General features: G+C 36.6%; 1 protein-coding gene across 1 annotated transcript in view; it reads right to left on the bottom strand.

Moving 5' to 3' along the window:
• Positions 1 to 20118, bottom strand: part of FBN2 (fibrillin 2) — a 167873-nt gene that overhangs the window by 86058 nt on the left and 61697 nt on the right. The window contains exons 9-17 of the mRNA XM_085213340.1: positions 17920 to 18072; positions 16933 to 17169; positions 16087 to 16224; positions 10027 to 10146; positions 9368 to 9493; positions 8616 to 8738; positions 7442 to 7564; positions 2398 to 2550; positions 1474 to 1527 (exon numbers count right to left, since the gene is read on the bottom strand). Coding sequence (XP_085069466.1) covers positions 1474 to 1527; positions 2398 to 2550; positions 7442 to 7564; positions 8616 to 8738; positions 9368 to 9493; positions 10027 to 10146; positions 16087 to 16224; positions 16933 to 17169; positions 17920 to 18072 — 1227 coding nt within the window. The remainder of the gene's footprint in view (positions 1 to 1473; positions 1528 to 2397; positions 2551 to 7441; positions 7565 to 8615; positions 8739 to 9367; positions 9494 to 10026; positions 10147 to 16086; positions 16225 to 16932; positions 17170 to 17919; positions 18073 to 20118) is intronic.

The following is a 20118-nucleotide window of genomic DNA, read 5'->3' as shown; positions in this document are numbered from 1 at the left end:
GCATTCAGATTCCTCCCACAGGAAGATTTAAAGGTTTTGGGCTTGTTAACCACAAGCTGAATGCAAGCAGTAAGTATGTGGTGATGGATAGCAGCTTAATTAACAAGCTATGAATCAACTGAAAGTCATTCTACATGCCAAGACCTTCACTGGTAAAATATATTCCCATTCACTCTAGATAAGGATTCTTATTGCTTTTGATGAGGAAAACAACAGAAATTAGCGACCAGCTGCAGGATCAGTATTCCTCTCCTTCAGGACATAAAACTGGCAAACAATCTCCCATGGCGTCAATAGCAGAAAGAATAGTATCAAGAGAACTGTCTACGAGCTCATGTGAAAGATGTACAAAAAATACTAGTTTTATTCAGGTCCCCCAAGAGATTATGGTATTTAGCTTGCAGTTGATGGAGAGCTTAACTAGTCTTACATTTTTAGTGAGAAATTTCATTTTCCACATATCCAAAAGAATGTAAAGCCTCCTATAAGCAAATCCTAACAGTAAGGCAGTATTTGTACAAAATTGTGATGCACTGCTGTTATTTCTTCATGAGATATACAAGCTACATATCTCACACTGCTTTTAAATTTGGCAAGATATTAAGGAACGAGCTCAAAAAGCAAAGATAAAATTATGCACATGTAATTACAGTACTGAACCCTTCTAATACAGTGCTTTTTTAAAAAAAAGTTATATGACTGTTACTAGGTATCATGTTCCACGGGTCTCATTCTGTTCCTGCTGAACTGAGTTAAGAGCTTTAACGCTGATGAGGATAAAAACTATACAGATTAAATGCCTGGAAATATTACATGTACAGTATCTGACTGCAACTTTATTAACTCATCGGGGAACCACCTAGCAAAAAAAAAAACAGAATTGTGTTTCACCACTCTTTCTCCAACCTGTCCTATTTAACTGGAAGGTAAAGCATGTCTTGCCCTTCCTTCAGGTTTGGCTCAACTACTGTTTGTAAAATTCCCCTCTCCGCTGATAGAAAAAGGAGCTAGAACCTTACAAATTCCAGCAACAAATGCAATCTCTGACTTCCAGGAACTAAATAGAAGGACCTTTTTTAGTAAGCTTCCTTACAAGTACCTCATCAGAGAAATTATCTCTGGATCTGGAGTGAAGAACTGCTCCGCTATTATTCTAAATGATAGAAAATCAGCTAAAAATGCAAGTGACTCCTATCATTATCCAAATCAGGGGAACCTGTCTTGTATCCTAAAACTCACATAATGTCAGAATTTAAAATGGACACTGTTTTTTTTCTTGCTGGATTAAGATAACATCTATGATTGTAGGGAACTAATTCTGGTCTTTTCTTTAGGTGGTACTTAGTTATTATGCTTTAATAATGAAAATGCTAAAAGTAAAATATTAGTCCTCATGTACATTACAGAAAAATCTGTTTTTAAGCATTTTTTCCCACCTCCAATCACATATACTAAATAAAATGTACAACATACCTCGTCCATCCACAGTAATACCTATTCCACTGCTACACAGGCCATGAAACTCCGCTATTCATTGCAGCAAGAGATGTTGAGGGAAATAAAAAAAAGAAGTCATTTGTAGTGTTTTGCTTTTTTAATCCTAAAATAAATCCACTTGATTCTTTCTCAAAACAATTTTCTACAATTTAAGTAATCAAATGTCAGTGTTCACATGAATTATCTATAGATACCTTAGCTAGACATGATAGTAACATTCCACTCTGAACTTCTGCACATATTAAAAAAAAAAATTTGATAACAAAAATGAAACACTAGAGTGATTTCATTATAGTCTTGACAGTACCGTCTCCCTCTGATATTACTTATGTACCACAAGGCCAGTTTTTCTTCACTTCCTCTAGAATTTCTTCACTTCCTCTAAAACAACATGAAATTACCATCCAAGACATCTCATCTCAATTCTGTTTGCAAGAGTCTTTTTTTTTTTTCAGTGTCCATGCTCATTTGAAGAACTAATTCCTAAAAATTATAGATTTCTAAAGTGAATACAAGACATTCTCTTATACTAGATTTACTGAACTAGGAAATGTAAAGATTTATCAGAGATGTCTGCTTCTTCTCTTTACCTAATCATTATTTAGTGTCAATACTTAATTCAAGTATCCAGTTTCACTCATAGAACTCCTGTTCCTTCTTTTCCAATTTTGTCACAGTTTGAGCAGCCCTGTAACTTGGTTTGCCTCAAAAGTTACAATGCGTAACAAAACTCAATACAGAATACCAGAGAGTTTGCTTTTCTTAAAAGGAGCAAACACTTTCAATGTACAGTTCTATTAAGTAAACTATTCATTCTCCTTAATGTATCAAGTAAATGAGCCCTTGATCTGAATAAGATTTTTTCAAAAAAACAGTATTTGAAGAAATATAACTTTTTACCTGAGTTTTTAGCAGGGCAGGGGTGACATGGCTCTCCAAAACCATAGTCAGGATTGGCACAGCAACATTCAGATTTTGTCACAGCACCAGGGAAAGGACGAATGCATGCTCCTTTTTTGATACCTCCATAGCATGTGCTACGCATATGAGTATCTAACAAAGGGAAAACAAATAAATATTTTATTTTACTTCTTTATGCCCCAAGTGAAATGGATGTACACTAACTATGAAAGGGACCTGCAGGTATTGGTGACTGCAGGCTCAGCATTAGTCAGAATTTTAGGAAATTCTTTTAGACAGCTTTTAACATGTTTTGCTATTGCTATTCATGCTTTTTTTTTTTTTTATTGGACATTTCAGGGTCAGATGCCTTTTGCATAAGTGTTTAAAGGATAATATGGGCTATCTTCTAGCAAGGGTGTTTGTGGACATTCAACCTAAACATGCAATTGAGAACAACAGGATACAGAGTAAGTAGTCTTTAGTTTTTACTTCTATTCTTCTAGAGACACTTGCTAGAACTTCACACTTGCTAGAACTTCAGCTATTTACAGACTAGATGGCTTCAATTCAATTCAGACTAGAGGATGGCTTCAGTTATATTACTTGCTGAACTCCCAGTAGAACTATGGTCTGAACATGAGTCTCAGTTCACTTAAATCAAAGAGGATCCAAGGGAATGCAGATAGATGCCTTAAACATGTCCCAAAAACAACAAAGAAATTTGCACGAAAAATATTACAGAGCCAATTCCAACGAGAACTGGCAATTTCTTATGTGTCCTGCCAGCTCTTAGCTGTAAGCTGGCTCCTGAAAAATGGCATAGCTTGTACATAAAATGTTGTCTGTGGTCTCCCATAGGACAAGCAGTTCTGGAGCACAGCTAAATGCAGCCCAGATTTCAGGGCTCGTTCTGTGCCAAGAGCCTAGGTGAAGCCAGTACAATTCACTTACACATGACAGCAGGAAAAGATTTTTATGCTTGACAACAATAAAGTATTATTGCACAAGAAAAGTCAGCTTATGTACCCAGCAAAATAGTTAGTTGCACCATGTCCTTTTCATCCGTGTCTAGAAAGTCCAGATGTCAATCTGTCACACTCTGCTATGAATAAAAGAACTTTGATCGCTGTTCTCTCACAGAAGTGAAGGTTTTCCCCTAGTTATGCATCCAGGAGAGAATGAAGAAGCAATTCAAGAGAAGAAAATGCCATGAGGGGAAATTTTCAGTGGGAGAAAAGATTGGAAATTATGGAAGAAGTACTTTATTGGAAGATCTTCAAAGATGTGAAGGTGGAAAGCAGCTGAAGGAAGCTATAGAAGCCATACATTAGACGGAAGCAAGTACTTTCTCAACAAAGTTTTTATAAAAGAAGAACAGGAAACCTGGTGGAGAATTTCTTCACTAATTGTAGGAAAACAATCTAATCTACACTGACAGTGATTCACAAAGCCCACAAAGAAGGAATAAATAGGCTCATTCTTCAAGAAGCTAAAAAGCAATACTGCGACAGGAAGAATGTTCTCCCAAGGCTGTGCTTCTCATGCTCCATCTGCACATCAGCTGCTTGAGGCACCTTGCTAAGCTTAAGTTTGCAATGGCACAATAGTTCTGACCAGACGCCTCTCCCTGCTCTGCTCCCTAAATAGTTTGATCAGCCTTGGACTACTAATTTCAGAATGCTGGAGAACTTATTTCATGCCCTGAACCATATCCTAGCATTGGTGCTTTTGTAACCATGTGCTTGTCTCTGGGATTTTATTCCATATTTTTCTGGAGGATGGTCTTGGAAGATCATTTATAGACTCTCAAATTGTGTAGCGAAACACTTCAGCACCTAGAAATATTATCACCACTGTATTTGTGGTCAGGGCCTGGTGGACCAGTGGTTGACCTATCTTCAGTGAAAGCCACTGCACTTATCCAGATGTTTCAGAAGGATGAATCATGCAATGCTCATGACAGGCACTGCAAAATAACCAGACTAAAGCTAAACTTAGATATTTTGTCCTGGATGTCCTGTATTTGGGCAGAGATGTGAAATGCAGACTGAATCATAACAAAAAGTACCTCAGCATAGAACAAACAACACTGTACAAAGCTACAGCCACAGGTCAGTGCAAGTTCTGAGATGACACACATACACACAGAGCCAGCAGAGGTATCTTAACATGAAGTTGCAGTTAGAAGTATAGCCAAATTCTAGATGTGTGCAAATACTATCTTGGCATTGAGTAGTTATCTAACTGTTCCTTTTCCAAGCATTTGTTCTCCTTTGCTCTACTTTTTCTTTTTTCTTTTTTTTTTTTTTTTTTCGAATAACTTGAATAACATTTAGTGGTTGACTCTAACATATTTATTAATGTTAAATAAAAGAGCACTTTATTCCTTTATTCTATGAATAATCCCATCAGAATCAATATTACTATTCAAAAGTAAAATAATGCTTAAATAAGAAGTTAGACTACAGCCTCTATTTTTAAAGTTCTTATTGTTTTGATAATTGCCTAGCATGTTTGTAAGATTACTGCTAGAAGGATGCTGCTCCATGTAACTTACTAACTTTGAGATTATAAATGCTGTTACTACAAATACTTTTCCAGCAGCCAGGTTGTCTTGTCATAAGTAAGACAGAATAGCCAGAGAATTCCTGTAGCTAGCACAGCATGTGTAAATACATACATACACATAAAATTCTGAACAGCAAACTGGCTCTGAAATTCCATTCTGAAGGTCATGTATAAGGACATTTTTGTTACGCACTATTGGAAATTTCCTCTTTTATTTTAGACCTGGAATAATTACATCATCTTTTTACAGAGAATTTTCCAAATAAATCATGATTCTACCTTATGATTTTTCCCATATTAAGGATATTTCCTGTTGAAAACTTAAGCTTTTATGGTAAACCCTAAAGCTATGATATGTGGAATTGAACATTTTCAAATAAAACATATTGTTCATAGGTGACGGCCAATTTGTGAAGCATTTCACTGCTAGAACTGTGGCAATGTTAGGTAAAAGGGAACACAGAAAACTGAGCACTGAACTGATTCTTTGCAGCTGTATCACTGACAAGGGTGAAGATGAGGCCAACTTGGACCACGAAAAAGGTACTGAACAGCTTGTACTCAAATCTGGTTTTGCTGCTGTGTCACTGTGCAGTGAAATTCCTATATTAAAAACAGTACACACTTCTTCTTCTGATTCTTATATCTTTTCACTGCTTTTCTCCAAATTTTTAATAAACTAGAAGAAAACAAACAACCTGACCAGAGAACAGAAAACAAACAACCTGACCAGAAAACAATCCTTGCTTTTGTTGGTTCAATTTTTAGTACAGTTTTGCTTACTAAAAAATCTCATTAGTTTAAAATAATTAAAATAAAAACAAATACTTGCATTTCAGCTGAATGTAAGAAACTGCTTTTTATTAAGATTATTTTCTAAGCTATTCTGAGCTTTTAACATGCACCTCTTAAACTGAATTGATAACAGAAAGGACTAATTTGCGCAGGTACTTGATAGGAATGCTTTTACAAGATTTTTCTCTCAAGAATGATGAAATTTTGCATAACAAAAAATTTTAAAATGGAATTTTAAAACTATAAATTGATTGATAATAGCAACATGAGCATGCAGTATCTCACATCCCTTTGTCGTGAAATAACCTTAAGATTCTGTGATCAAGTTTGACATATTATTTGGACACATGCAGTTTAGACATATACATGCATCCATTAGTAGGAATAATCATAGCACTGGTTAATATCTGCATCTACTGCAGAGCTAAGCCAATGGCTTGCTCTCTGCTTTCATTGCTCCATGAATCTGTTATATATCGCTAGTTAAACCACTTAAACTGATAAAATACCAGCTTCAATAGCAGTGCAGTAGCCAGCAGCAAAAAAGAAGTTGTTGCCCTGTGCTACCAGAGTTGCACTTTTCACTCCAGTACACCATTATAGACACACTTCCCTGCTAGAACTTAAAAGCACACCTATGCACTGATTGACCTTTGGATTGTCAATATGCCCAATGATAGCTACGTTCATGAGAGAAGTGGTGTAGGAAACACAACAGAAGTGATGCTCTGATAAGCAGAAGAAGGGAAAAAATGGTATCTCCTGTGGATTGCCCAAATCTGATTTAAGAAACTCAGCAGTATCATAGTAGCTACTGCATGTAGAACAATCATTCTCAGAAACTTTAGAAAAAAAGGTATATTCCTCTCCATTCTACATTACTGATTAGAAATGAAGAAATTGATTGAATAACCTTCTATTCTTCATCAGGCTGGAAACGCTCCTCTTTCCTCTGGAAAGCTCTAATCAGGAACTTATCGTAGAGCTCCGAATGGGCAAGGTGAAAAATCTCTTTATTGTCAACCCAGTTTAGTGCATTATATCACAAGATTATTCACCAGTAGTTCAGAAAGTGTACACCTCAAAAACAAACAGATTCCAAGAAGACTAAAGCTGAGTATTAAGTTTACAAAGTATTATAGGAGTAACAGGTAAAACAAGAGGTGGCACCAGCCTGATTCCACAAAGCAATGTAAGCTTCTTCACTTTTAACACTGACTTTATGTGATAGATTTCCTAATAATCAGCAATAAAGACACTTGATTTCACAGAACCTATTCATCTAATTTTTGCTCTTCCTCTTGCTAAAGCTTTATCTTTTTTAACACTATGGTAGAGGGAGAATGTTTCCAGAATAGAGAAAGATAAGAAAACAGGAGTGCAAAAATATCAGTGCCCCAATCAGGAGATACACTTCCTTTTGTGAACTGAAGTAGAAGTTGTGCAAGTGAATATAATTCTGAATATATATATATATATATATATATATATATATATATATATGTACACACATGGAAACAAACATACAACAGAGTAAAACAAAAAAGATAATTTTATTTAAGAAAAGGACCTCCTTGATTTGTTTTAATTCTACAGCTGATAACAGCATTTCCCAGAAGGATGTCATATACTGCATAACTCCCCTTACCTTTCAATTTAAAAAAAAAATCTCACTCACCTACACACACACGACCATCAACTCCAACAGCTAAGCCAGGTGGACATTCACATCGAAAGGATCCTTCAGTATTTATACAATGACCATTCATGCAAATTCCCGATGTCTGACATTCATCAATGTCTATCATGAGGAAACACAATTCAACAACATATTTGCTGTTTAAGCAGGTTTACAAGCAGTGTTTTTAGACCACCTATTGTCTACTCGATAGCAGACAAATCATTGACACATCCTAGGTTTGTTTCTAAGAAAATCTCAGCTAGGAATCATACTGAGTAATCAGAATTCCAGCTGTGCACTAAAATGTCAGAAAAAAACTTTATGGAACAGCAAGTACTTCAGATTAAGCAAAATTAGTGATAACTGTTGCCCTTAGTTCGTCTTCTGATAAAAGAAACTCACAGAATATCCCCATGATAATAAACTTTAAGTAATTTTCAATGGTTGTGAATTTCTAAGTGAATAGCCCAGCCATATTAATAAAAAAAAAAAGTATATTAAGAAAAACACAAATAATATAACCAGTTCAACTTCAAGGCAGAAAGCTAATGAATTTACATGATCTTCTACCTCCTAGAAATGCCTCACACTCAAATCTACTTCTACTAACTGCAACAGGCATTTTCCAATACTTTACTTAAACAGAAACTAAATCAGACTCCATTCTTAAACCATTTTATGCACTGTTTCCACAATCTCATTTAAAAAGGATTCTAATACTACATACCAAACATGGTGTCCTAAATTTTGAATTGCTAGAATACTGGTATGGAAGGAATATTCATGTATGTTCAAAATAAAACATTTTAACCATTTTAAACTTCCTGTATTCCACTCATTCTACCATTTCATGAAAGGTCTGCATATTTTGCTGCATTTGAAATGATTCCAAGATGTTTCAACCTAATTTACCACATTGCAGTACTTTGTAATAGTAATAGCTGAAATAGCTAAAATAGCTAAATAATTCAGTTATTTCAAAAGAAAATTTAAGAATGTAATTTAAAGAACTATCTTCAGGAAGCTTAAGACACCTTCAGTAACAAATTAGTAAGGTACTAGTATGATATCAAATCAATCTGATGAGATTGCCGTTCTTGCACGAATGAAAATGAGGAAAAGCTGTTTTAGTCGAAACTGTCCCAACATGTTACTCCACAGTTGTACATACCAGTACAGTAGCGCCCATTTGGAGACAGAACAAATCCTGGTTTGCAGATGCATTTAAAACTCCCATCCTCATTTATGCACATCCCATTTAAACACATGTTTGTAGTTGTACACTCATCATGGTCTGCAAAGCATTGCAAAGAGAACTGTTTATAACTCTTCACCTCCAAAATATGACACAGTGTAAATAAGCACTCAGGAGAGATGTGACAGACTCTTTCACTTTAAAATTAAATTACTCTTTCAACAGATGAAACATCTGAAGTTTACAACCTACAGACAAAGCAGCAAATGTGTACACCATCATAATCCGTTGTTTTATGTGTTTCAGCAGACTGTGCATGGAATAGCAGTGCATATTTTTTCATTATGAGAAAGCTTCAATCACCTGTTCTAATTAAGAGCTTGCTGCAAACTGCTTTTTATCTTTGAAGATTTTTTGATCCAGTACAGCCAATATAAAAACAATGATTTCTTCAGCAGTGCTGATATAGGAAGTGCTTACTGTGAAGCTCTAGGGAAAAATGCTATTCCTGGCACTGAGCTACTTGTGTCTTGAGATGTTGCTTTGAAAACAAAAATGACATCAACTGTTATTTGAGAGCACACTGTTTCCTACAACGTCTATTTGACCACAGAGGATTAAGTTCTCATCAGGTCATGTCTTATTTCACAAAAGGTAAAGAGCACTATGAAATACAATTTCTACAATCACCAGACCAGTGCATGCCATATATGAAGAAGAGTTCTTACCCACACAGTTTTTTCCATCTGTAGTCAGTTCAAATCCAGCATTGCAAATACACTGAAAACTTCCATCAGTGTTTACACACCGGCCGTTTTTACAAAGGACACCATTCTGGATGCACTCGTCTATATCTAAAGGGGAGAGAAAAAAAAAAAAAAAACAGGGAAAAGTTACCATAAAATAAAAATGCATATAGTGACAATAATTGCGTTGAAAAATGCAGGGATGTTGCTTAAATATTACTTTGAAAAAAATAATAAATAGTTAAGAATTCATTCTCTTTCCATTGGAGATACAAAAAAAATAGTATCTTGCAAACTTGTACAATAAACTTTTGGCAGTGGCGCTCAACAATTACATTAAAAGCACCTCTAAAAATCTGTCCACACATTCATCTGCTTCCGTACATAAATGCACGCTTGCATAATAATAGTCCATTTCCTTATTTTTTGTAGAATTCTTAGTTAGAATGGACTGGTCAAGTAATAGGTATTCCAGCATAATGGAATAACACGATCAGCGAAATGGCAGCCCAGAACAAGGATTCTAATTAATACAAAGTCTATTGGAATTTATTAAAATAGCATTAGCAACTACTTTGAACATACTCTGACAGAAGACAGAACATCCGCAATATCAGTAGACATGAAGCCGATTTTCTTACCAATGCAAGCTTGCTTGGTAGGAGTTCTCTGGAAACCCGCATGGCACTTGCAGTAATATGAACCAGGTGTGTTGACACAATCTCCATTAGAGCATGGGTTGGACGTGCATTCATCAACATCTGTTGGCAGCACAGGGGAACATCAGTCAACACACCATGTACACATCTTATTTTTCAAGCCTAAAAGCTTCTAAGTGAAAAAGACAGTAAACTGTCAAATCTTGAAACTTAAAACTTGTTAATGATACAAAATCATGACTTTCCTAAGAACACACAGTTCTCATAGCAACTAGCCTGACATTTTCAAGAAAAAGTGTCACTGCATCATTTTGCATGTGCCTTGGAAGAAAAAAGAACAATGAAGTATGAGGATTTTGGACACATTATCTGACAGTTGCCAGGTAAAGCAACCCTTTAGTCAGCAGAGTCTCTGACCACTTGTTCTTCAGAATAAAACCAGCACTAATCAAAACAGGCATTTTAAAAGCAGAGCAGATCTTGTCATCTAAAAACTATATTACAGGTTTATTGTAGAAATGTGAGGAAGGGCCACACATCAGCAGAAGGGATTCTTAATGAGGCTGCACTCTGTGTATTACATCTCAATTATTTAAGCTTCACTGCAACCTCAGCCCTACCCTGTTTTTACATTTCAGTAGTGCTGTATTTATTCTACTTCTTCTCTAGAGTGAACCTTATTTTCCTCTTCAAAAGCTTTTGGTTTTTTGGAGCGATCAAATATATTTCAACCAGTTTAAATTTTAGGCAACCAATCGAAAATTACTCCCATTTGACACAGGGCCCTAAAAACTTATTGCCTTTCAAGAACCCTTCTCAGGTTCGATTCTCAATGGCTTTCTATGAGTCAATTGTTCTCTGGACTAAGAAAGCTATTCCTAGCTCCAAAATGACACAGTTTGTTCTTCCTCATTATGGTCTCTGAAGCCCTCCACAAGCTCCCACCTTTATCAGTTCTAGTTTTAAAACTTAAATCATTATATCTTGAAAATAATAGTACTGAATTAGAGATTAAACTCATAAAAAGTATTTTTTTTCCAACACAGAACATCCTATGACTCTATGATTTTCACTTACTGTTAAATAAATACATGCTGTAATATGAATAACTAGATTATACATCTGTCAATTGAACCATAAACAATGTCACACACTTCACGGGACTTTATGTATACACAGTTAAAACTAGTGACATCAATATACACTTCAATAAGATCTAGGACTACCCAAATCAATGATTTTGTGAGTTGGTTTACAATATTTCTGGTGTTTAGATATAAACAGATTGTTTTGGGTAAACAGTTAAGTAAATGAAGGTAAAATAAATGGAAGAATCAAATACCTTCTTTTACACATATTTAGCTTATTCCTTTTTGCATAGGCACCACTCCAGTAAAACCACAAGAATGAAGCAAAGTAAAGAAAAGAGAAATCCAGAATGTTAAATACAATTAAGAAGACAAAACATATCAGCTTTTTACTTTGCAACAAAAATGTCTGTGTAGTTATAGCACCGTCCTGCCACCAGGCTTCTCTACAGTGCGTGTTTGTTGGGATGCTTTTCCTCTTGAGTAGGTATATTCCCCCAGTGTTCAGCCAGTTTGGGAACAAAGGAGACCTGAGCATGATTCTATCAGAACAGAGTTCTCAGCTACCAAAAAGATATCAAAATCTAAATGACATTTTCACACTAACATTTTGCCAAATACTATAATTCGAATGAATTTACTGTATATTTATGTTGCTTTATGATAGGGGAGGACAGAGGAAACTTATAAATAATAGATAAAGCACTTCTCTATACTGTTTAGTTTTCCTACATAAATTGACATTTATGGCATTATTATAAGCCAATTAGCTTAATCTGTTAAAGAAATATTCATGTTATAAGAGGATCTCACTGTAAATAGATTTATAAATTCTACAGCAAGAATGCAATGTTCATCTTTGAAATAGCTGACATAAGCTTTCGAAATTCCTGCAAAGCCTTGTGCATGAGATGATTTCCCTATAAAATATGCATTTTAAGTTCCTCTTATTTTTATAAACTGTTGGTAAAATACGGAAACGGCAAGTATATGTTAATATTAAGAAGTTCTTGGCTTTGAGTTTGCATTGCAAACATGCAAATCCAAGAATTGTAAACAGGAAACATGAGACAGATATTTAGCCCATTTTTTTTAGCCCATACCCCTTTCAGTGACAAATATTTCTTTTTCATCACTTACATCACAATTATATCCCTTTCTCAGGGTTTACACCTGTAACACTTGTCAGAAGAGACAAAATGGAACTTCCAAAACCCACTTAAGACTTACTGTGACGAGTCTGAAGATGCGTTATAAAATTTAAAACACAGAAGTCTAGTTGTCTGGTAATACAAATCTCAGCAGACCACAGCTATTTGATTACTGCCACTTTCAATGTACCTACAGTTTTATATAGTGTTTTATCAACAAAATTAATTAGATGTAGCAGTATTACAAACATGCCATTTTCTCAAATTGGTACTTTTAGCGTGAGGTCACTTAGCACTGCTATTGGTCCTTAAGCCTCATCAGATAACATTGCATCATGAGAGATGCATAATGCAAGTTTAGGTCAAAATGCAGTATGTAACTTCCAGTACTTAAGGAGATCCTATAAGCAAAGAGCAAGTTGGTTTTTCACATGGTCTCATAGTGATAGGAGAAGAGGGAAATGTTGATTTAAGTTAATCATTAGAAGGAAATTCATTACTCAGAGGGTGTTGAGGCCCTGGCACAGCTGCCCAGAGAAGCTGTGGTGCCCAATCCCTGGAGGCGCTCAAGACCAGGTTGGATGGGGCCCTGGGCAACTGAGCTGGGGGGGGAGGGGGGGCAGCCCTTCCCATGGCACGGGTTCGGGCTGGGTGGGCTTTAAGGGCCCTTCCAGCCCAAGCCATTTTATGATACGATAATGATATGATTATGTTTTGATTTGACAGAATAACTTCGAAATAATAATTCTCTTTTCTTTAAACAAAAATTTAATAACTTCTTAATTTACTGTTTGGGAAGTAGACAGCCAGAAAGAGCAGTATAGAAGCAGAGATCATTTATATACCATTAACCCTACTTTATGTAGTGAAATTCAAATGTTATCAATACCCCAAGTCTGTTATTTCAGTAAAAGTACCTAAATTAGACTGAAGCAACCCTCTAATATGAGATAATATTTATCAATACACACATGCAGTTGACTTCGTGTCTGAGACAACTTTGTGTGATTCACAGCAACTAATATTCACAAACCAGCACTTCAATGTGGCACTTAATACACTCTTACTACTTCTTTGTAATACAATTAGAAAGTAACAGTGAAACAAAGCTGTGTTATCGAAACAAATATTCATAAAGTTTACCATCTTGTAAATATAAGCAGCTCCTTAAACTACAAGCCACTGAAGAGCCAAAATAATTAGTAATGATTAGTTCAGATTATTTTAACATGCCAGCTTTCAGGAGATACTGCTTACAGGAGAGCCTTCCAAGACAATTTCCCAAGAGTCAAGGCTCACCACAGTTTGGAGATACTGATTACAGTGACACAAAATTAACTACTGTCAACAAATGGAAAGAACTCTAAACACAATGGAAACAAAGTATATCCAGGCAAGGCAGACTTACACCAACACACCTATTCCTCAATTCCAATGCACTTACACTTACTGTCGCCCAAAAATGTAGCAAGAGAATAAATCCCTAGTATTTCCCAACCAGATTAGTGGTCTATAAAACTTTTGGCAAAGAGAAAAAAGCTGATAAAAGTTGGGTTTGCTATATATATCACAGGTGACAATTTAGAAGAACCTTAACACTCTCCAAGTACACAAAAGACCAGAGAGAAAGGTACTAAACTGCTTTCCTTATAATGCAGAAGCTCAATGTCTTCTTGCGCTGGGAGCCTTCAAAATCCATATTTTTCCAGTTTAGAGATGAGGATGCGGTATGGGACCACATGAAAGAACTTGCAGAAGGTCCAAGCAGAAGACATCAGTTGCCTTTCCTTTGTCCACCAATGCTGTCAGTCCATCATAGGAAGCTACCAGACTATCGGGCACAGTCTGCCCTTAATGAAGCCATGCTGGCCATCTCAGATCACCTGCTCATCCCTCATATGGCCTGACAAATGTTCTAGAAGGCACATGTCTTCTAACCAATGCACCTGTAGAATTCCTTACATTCCTTGCCAAGTTCAGTTCTGTCTCGCCCCATCTTCCCCTGCCTCTCTAGTAGCACCATCTTTTTTGTTTCCTAATTTCAACCGACAAGCTCTCTCAATCTGTTTGTGGCTGTTTTTAGAGGACAGAGGGCAACTCCTCTCCACCCCTCTTGCTGGGCCTATCCCTTTTAGAAAGTTTGTAGCCCTCAATCGTAGTGTTCCAGTTGTGAAATTTGTCCCTCCATGTTTCTATAGTAGCAACTAGGTCACAGTTTTCTAACTGCACCACAGTTTCCATCTCCCCCTGCATATTTCCCATGCTGCATGCACTGGTGTACAGCCACTTTAGCTAGGATACCAGCAGCATTATCTTTTTGAAGGAAACTCCCAAAATCCTCTGGGACAAATCTGAGATTTTCCCTGGCAGTTTCCTCAAGTAGCAGTGTTCTCTGGCTCTTCCTTTGCCATTCAATAGCACAACCCTTTTCCCTACCAAATAGAGTTTATAGCCCTGCTGCTGAGCCCAGTCAGCTTGCTGACAAAATATTACTGGCTCTCCTGTTCAGTTATGTCCCGTCTGATGTCAACATGTCTGATCTATCAAGGATGCATTCACTATCACAGCACCCACAACCTTCAGTGTGGTGACATCCATGCAGCCACATATTCAACTGATCCATTCTCCTCCTTCTGCTCGGGTCCCAGTTTCCAACTGGGATGATGAGAAAAGCACTTCCTGTGTTCCCGATCCCTTCAACATCCTCCCAGGGGACATATCAAATTGGCATGGGAAAGGAAAACAGTGACATAAGTAACAAACAGGGGCATCCAATGTAAACTACTATTCAACTCTTGTCCCATTTCACTTCTCCAGAAGGCAGCGTGCCAAGCCAAAAAAGTCCTGCAATTCAGGCAGAATGGAAAACGTGCAATTCAGAGCTGCAATAATTCACAGCTTTCAGTCGATTGTCTGGGATTGTAACATTATTTTAACGACTCTAGTAACTACAATTTTTTGTGATTCTTTGATTCTGCATTTTCACCTAATCCAGGAGACACTAGAAAGTAATTCCAAAAGCACAGCTTCTGTAACAAAATTCTACAATATGTATATAGAGTGTGTATATATATATATGTACACTCTTAATACTTAAATACTGTTATTTTTCATTCACAGATTTCAAATCTCTTTATAAAAAGAATCAATAAGTTAATTCAATCAAGAGAGCCACAGCTTTCTACATAGGATCTCAGCATTCTTTCTACGTAGTATTTTGTATGCTAAATTTACTTTTTTTTTTCCATACAAATTCCTCATAAAAACATTTGGCAGAGCAAGAGTGATGTCTGCAGTAACTTATTTATAGGAAGTTAGTATACAGTATTAATTTTATTAAATGAAAACAGAAACAAAAGTTAACTGATCTATTCAATTAGTGATTTAGTGTCTTTAAAAGCAAGAATTCTGATCCTAGTTACCTTGAATGCCATTCAACATTAATTCTTCTACAAATAAAACCTATGAGTGCATTATGAAAAAGTAAAATGAGAACAGAACTGAACTTGCTGAATGTAAAGAGAACCATGTACTATATCCACCAAGTAGACCAATACTCAATAACCATATTTTTGAGTCAAGATTTTCTTTTAGGAAGCATGTCTGCTTCCTCTCATGAAGATTATAAATTATTCTGTGTAAGTAATATCACGGTCCTTGCACTCCCTTTCACAAGAACAATATTATTCACATAATGGCATCTGTAGAAAAGATAGAATGCATTTTTCTTGAGCAAAAAAAAGAAAGCTAAAAAATGTTAGTGTTTTAAAAATGAATAACAGATTTAAGAAATTTTTACTTACCAATACAATCACCGTTTGCATCCTGCTTATACCCCATATTGCACTCACAACGGTAACTAGAGATGGTTGGTATACAACGTCCATTTAAACAAAGGTTGGGATGGTGCTTACAGATGTCTATTGTCTGATTGAGTATTGCTAATATGAAAAAACAAACGAACAGCAGAACACAAGTCAAACATTTGTATTTTCAAGTACAAGTAAACTTTACATATATGAGACTTCACTTTGGGCTTTCAGTCAAGGAAGTGCTCTTGCAGAATGAGTAAGTTCTACGTTTGAGAAAACAACGAAAGAGAATCATTTATTTTAAATGCTAAGTATTCTGAAAGTACTTTGGAATTTATTAGTGCTGATCAAGATGGATCAGCAGGCACTAGCACAACTGAAAAATGCAAATCTTCATGGTGAATTGGGAAGACAAAATGTGAGCTGTATATAATCAGTAGATAAACTAGTATAGAGTTAATACATGATAAGCCAATGTAAAGCTCTTACCATCAAGAGACTGTGATAAACACAAAACTTAGTCATGATAAGTCATGTGGTAAGTGAAAACAACTTGTAAACACAAACCCAAAAGGTGGTTATGGGCTGAAGGACTCTCTAAGTGAAGTGAAGAAAAAAAAATCCATACATCTGAACTCCTCTTGGAAAAAGGACTCCCTAGCCTTCTCATATATCATTTGAAGTCTCCTGTATGTGGCTGCATGCAAAGGCACGCTAAGGACATGTGTAAAGAACACAGCGCCATTTTCACAATAAAAACTGTTCTTTTGAACAGGAAAAAAAAAATTGAAAGAATCGAAGAAGAGATTAGCAAATAATAACAACACAAATACTTACTTAGCCCTGTTATTATTGGGCCGTTTCCAGTGGAGGTCTGACCACCTGTTCCTACCCCTGCTCCACCTACACCTGGGGAGAAACCATTATTTCCAGGGATGGGAATGAATCCTGCTCCTCCTGGGCTGTAGCCATTGCCATTGCCACCTGGAAGGAATCCATTTCCTCCAGTCCCACCACCACCTCTGGAACCACCTCCAGCAGGCACACCATCCACACAAAGCCTGCGGTGTTCATCTATTGAACAGGAACACAGAAAGAGGCATAAAATAAATCAGCTCTTCAAAGTCAGCTTATTAGGAAGATACAGATCTTTGCACGCTGCAGCAACCTCATTGTCTTTAATGTTATGTGTTCCCTCTCCCATTTCTAATCTCAAGGGAATTCCATAGTTGTGACAGGTGTTATTTGAGGGAGGTCACTAAGAATAATGAAATGAAATATTTTAATTTACAACTGTATGTTTAAACCATTTTGTTGATGTTTCCAACAACACTAACTCCCTGATACCTCAGAGATTTTTGATACAGATAAACTAAAAACACATTTCATGAGGGATGTGGAATATTGTTCTGTGAGTATGGAGTTGAAAGAATAAATGAAATACTGATGCATTCCTAGTTCAAAGTAACATGAAATTTTATGGAAAGAGAGAGCAGCTGTTCCTTTAAATCGAAATGAACTATGGACCCTCAGAGTCATTTCCTCTTTGAGCTTGACCACAAAATCTTCCCCATTTCCCGAGAACTATTTCCAAAGTCAACAAAAGGACGTTAAAGAAACTAGTCCCAAACAATAAAGGACTAGAAAAAAATTGCTCACAGATGGAAATATCATTATTAAAAACACAAGAATGAGTAATAACCTAAATCTTTTTCTTTTTAGCCTACATTTTAAAGTAGTTTAAAACGATCTCCAGCTCAAGTAGAAGGGACAGCAAGGAGAAAACAAAACAAAACAACAAAAAACCTCCACCAGACCACTCACCAGATCCTCTAACAGGACACATCTCTGGAACAGATCCAATGGCCCAGCACCGGCCAGACTCACAGCAGCACTGCCTTTTGGTGAACCTACCAGGAAGTTCCTGGGCACAGCGGCCATTCACTAAGTTGGAGAAACATGTACTTGTCCTCTGATCTGGAAGCCAATTTAAAAAAAAAACAAAAAATAGTAACATGAACTCTCAAAGCCACTTTCCCTTATTCAATTCATACAAGCACTAATATGTTTGAAATGTTGTATCTAAAAACAAAGCAAAACATCCAACAAGTATCTGAGGTGATCAACACCAATCCATTTTATATTTAATTTACTTCATGTTCGTTTAGTTTGAGTGATACTAGTCTTGCATTAATCTAACATCTAGTTGTCAAACTCATCTTTCCTTCCGGTCATGACAAGTACTCAATTTCTTTCACAGACTATTTTGTGGAAAGGACTAGGTACACTTTCTCTATTGGCTTTGTCAACACTCAGTACAGAGGTATTAGAAAGAACAGAAATCCTATGGATATTACATACAATTATTTCAGACTTTCTTGGGTAAGTTTTTAGAAGAAAGCAAACAGCACCTTCTTCAGATTCAGATCCCAGCCAAGGAAACTGCTGTATACGGAACATAAGGACCTTGATAATTACTCATTCTCCTTTAGCAGTCCTTCCTTTTTCTTGGTTTCAATAGGGCAAGCAACAACAGGCACAGACTTAAACACAGGAGGTTTTCCCTGAACATCAGAAAATATGCTTTTAATGTGTAGGGGAGAGCGCCCTGGGAAAGGCTGCCCAAAGGCTGTGGGGTCTCCTCCATAGTGATATTCCAAACTCACCTGGCCATAGTCCCAGGCACCCTGCTCTGGGTGTCCCTGTTGGATCTGGGGTTGGATTGCATGGTCTCAGAGGTCCCCGACAATTTCAACCATTCTGTGACTGTTACTGCAGTCCCAACCACATTAATCCTTATTCACTACAGGTGTTACCTACTAACAGCATCACTGATATACAGCTTGTAAAAAAACAAGGCTAAGCCAATAATAAAGTTTGAAAAAAGAGACTATCAGCAACTAAATATTTTATATCACAGCCTGCTCTGCTACTGAACAATCAAAAATGGAAGAAAAGTGTATATTTCAATGCAGTCACAGTAAAATGATTAGGACAGTCATATGCAATTGCTATTCAAATGACTTGAAGAAAATCATGTTAGTTGCTGGACTGTGACAAACTTCTACTAATTTACTGAAAGGAAAAACACTTAGTTTATCAATTTATTACCTCTGCTCATAATATAGCTTCAATATGACAAAGGATTGCTACAGCAGGTTCCCAGACATAGTCGTTGAAAAATAATAAACCCATTCTATTTAAATGTATTCATTTCAAAAAGCTGCTAACTTTGAATTACTATGAGAATCAAGTAGGTATTGGTATATCAACCAGATATATACGAGAACTGAAAACTAGCATCGGTTTTATTTAAACAACCAAAATCAGGAAATTTCTTTTTGCAAAACTCCTACCAAGTCTAGCCTCATGCTAACATCATCATGCTCTGTAAGAGCTTAATGTAACACTTTCCTTTAAGACATTTCACTGAAATTAATAAATTTTGAAGATAAAAAATATGCGAAAGAACAAAAGTCAGCTATTCATTTTCATTCAAGTATTTTCCAACAATTAACATAAGCAGTAAAACAAAACAGTATGCAAGAGGCAGAAGATCACTGTTCCCTTCTAGTCTGTCCTTGTGAGGCCCCATCTGGTGTACTGCAACCAGGCTCAGGGCCTCGAAGCAAAGGAAGGATGTTGAAGTAGGCCCTGTGAAGAAGTAGGCTGTGAAGATGACCAGAGGGCTGGAGTACCACTCCTACAAAGACAGGCTGAAAGAACTGATCTTTTCTTCGGCCTGGAAAAAAAGAAGGCTCCAGGGAGACCTCACTGCAGCCTTACAGTACTTGAGGGGAGCTTATAAACAGAAGTGGATTTTTTACAAGGTCTGATAATAAAGAGACAAAGAGGAATGGCTTTAAACTAAAAGAAGAGAGATGCTAGCTAGATTTTAGAAGGAAATTCTTTACTCAGAGGGCAGTGAGGCCTTGGTATGGCTGCCCAGAGAAGCTGTGGGTGCCCATCCCTGGAGGAGCTCAAGGCCAGGCTGGATGGGACGCTGGGCAGGCAAGGGCTTGG

Source organism: Meleagris gallopavo, chromosome Z, assembly GCF_905368555.1.
Source record: "Meleagris gallopavo chromosome Z, MGAL_WU_HG_1.1, whole genome shotgun sequence".
Classification (NCBI taxonomy): Eukaryota; Metazoa; Chordata; class Aves; order Galliformes; family Phasianidae; genus Meleagris; species Meleagris gallopavo.
This window is presented reverse-complemented; position numbering and strand designations above follow the sequence as displayed.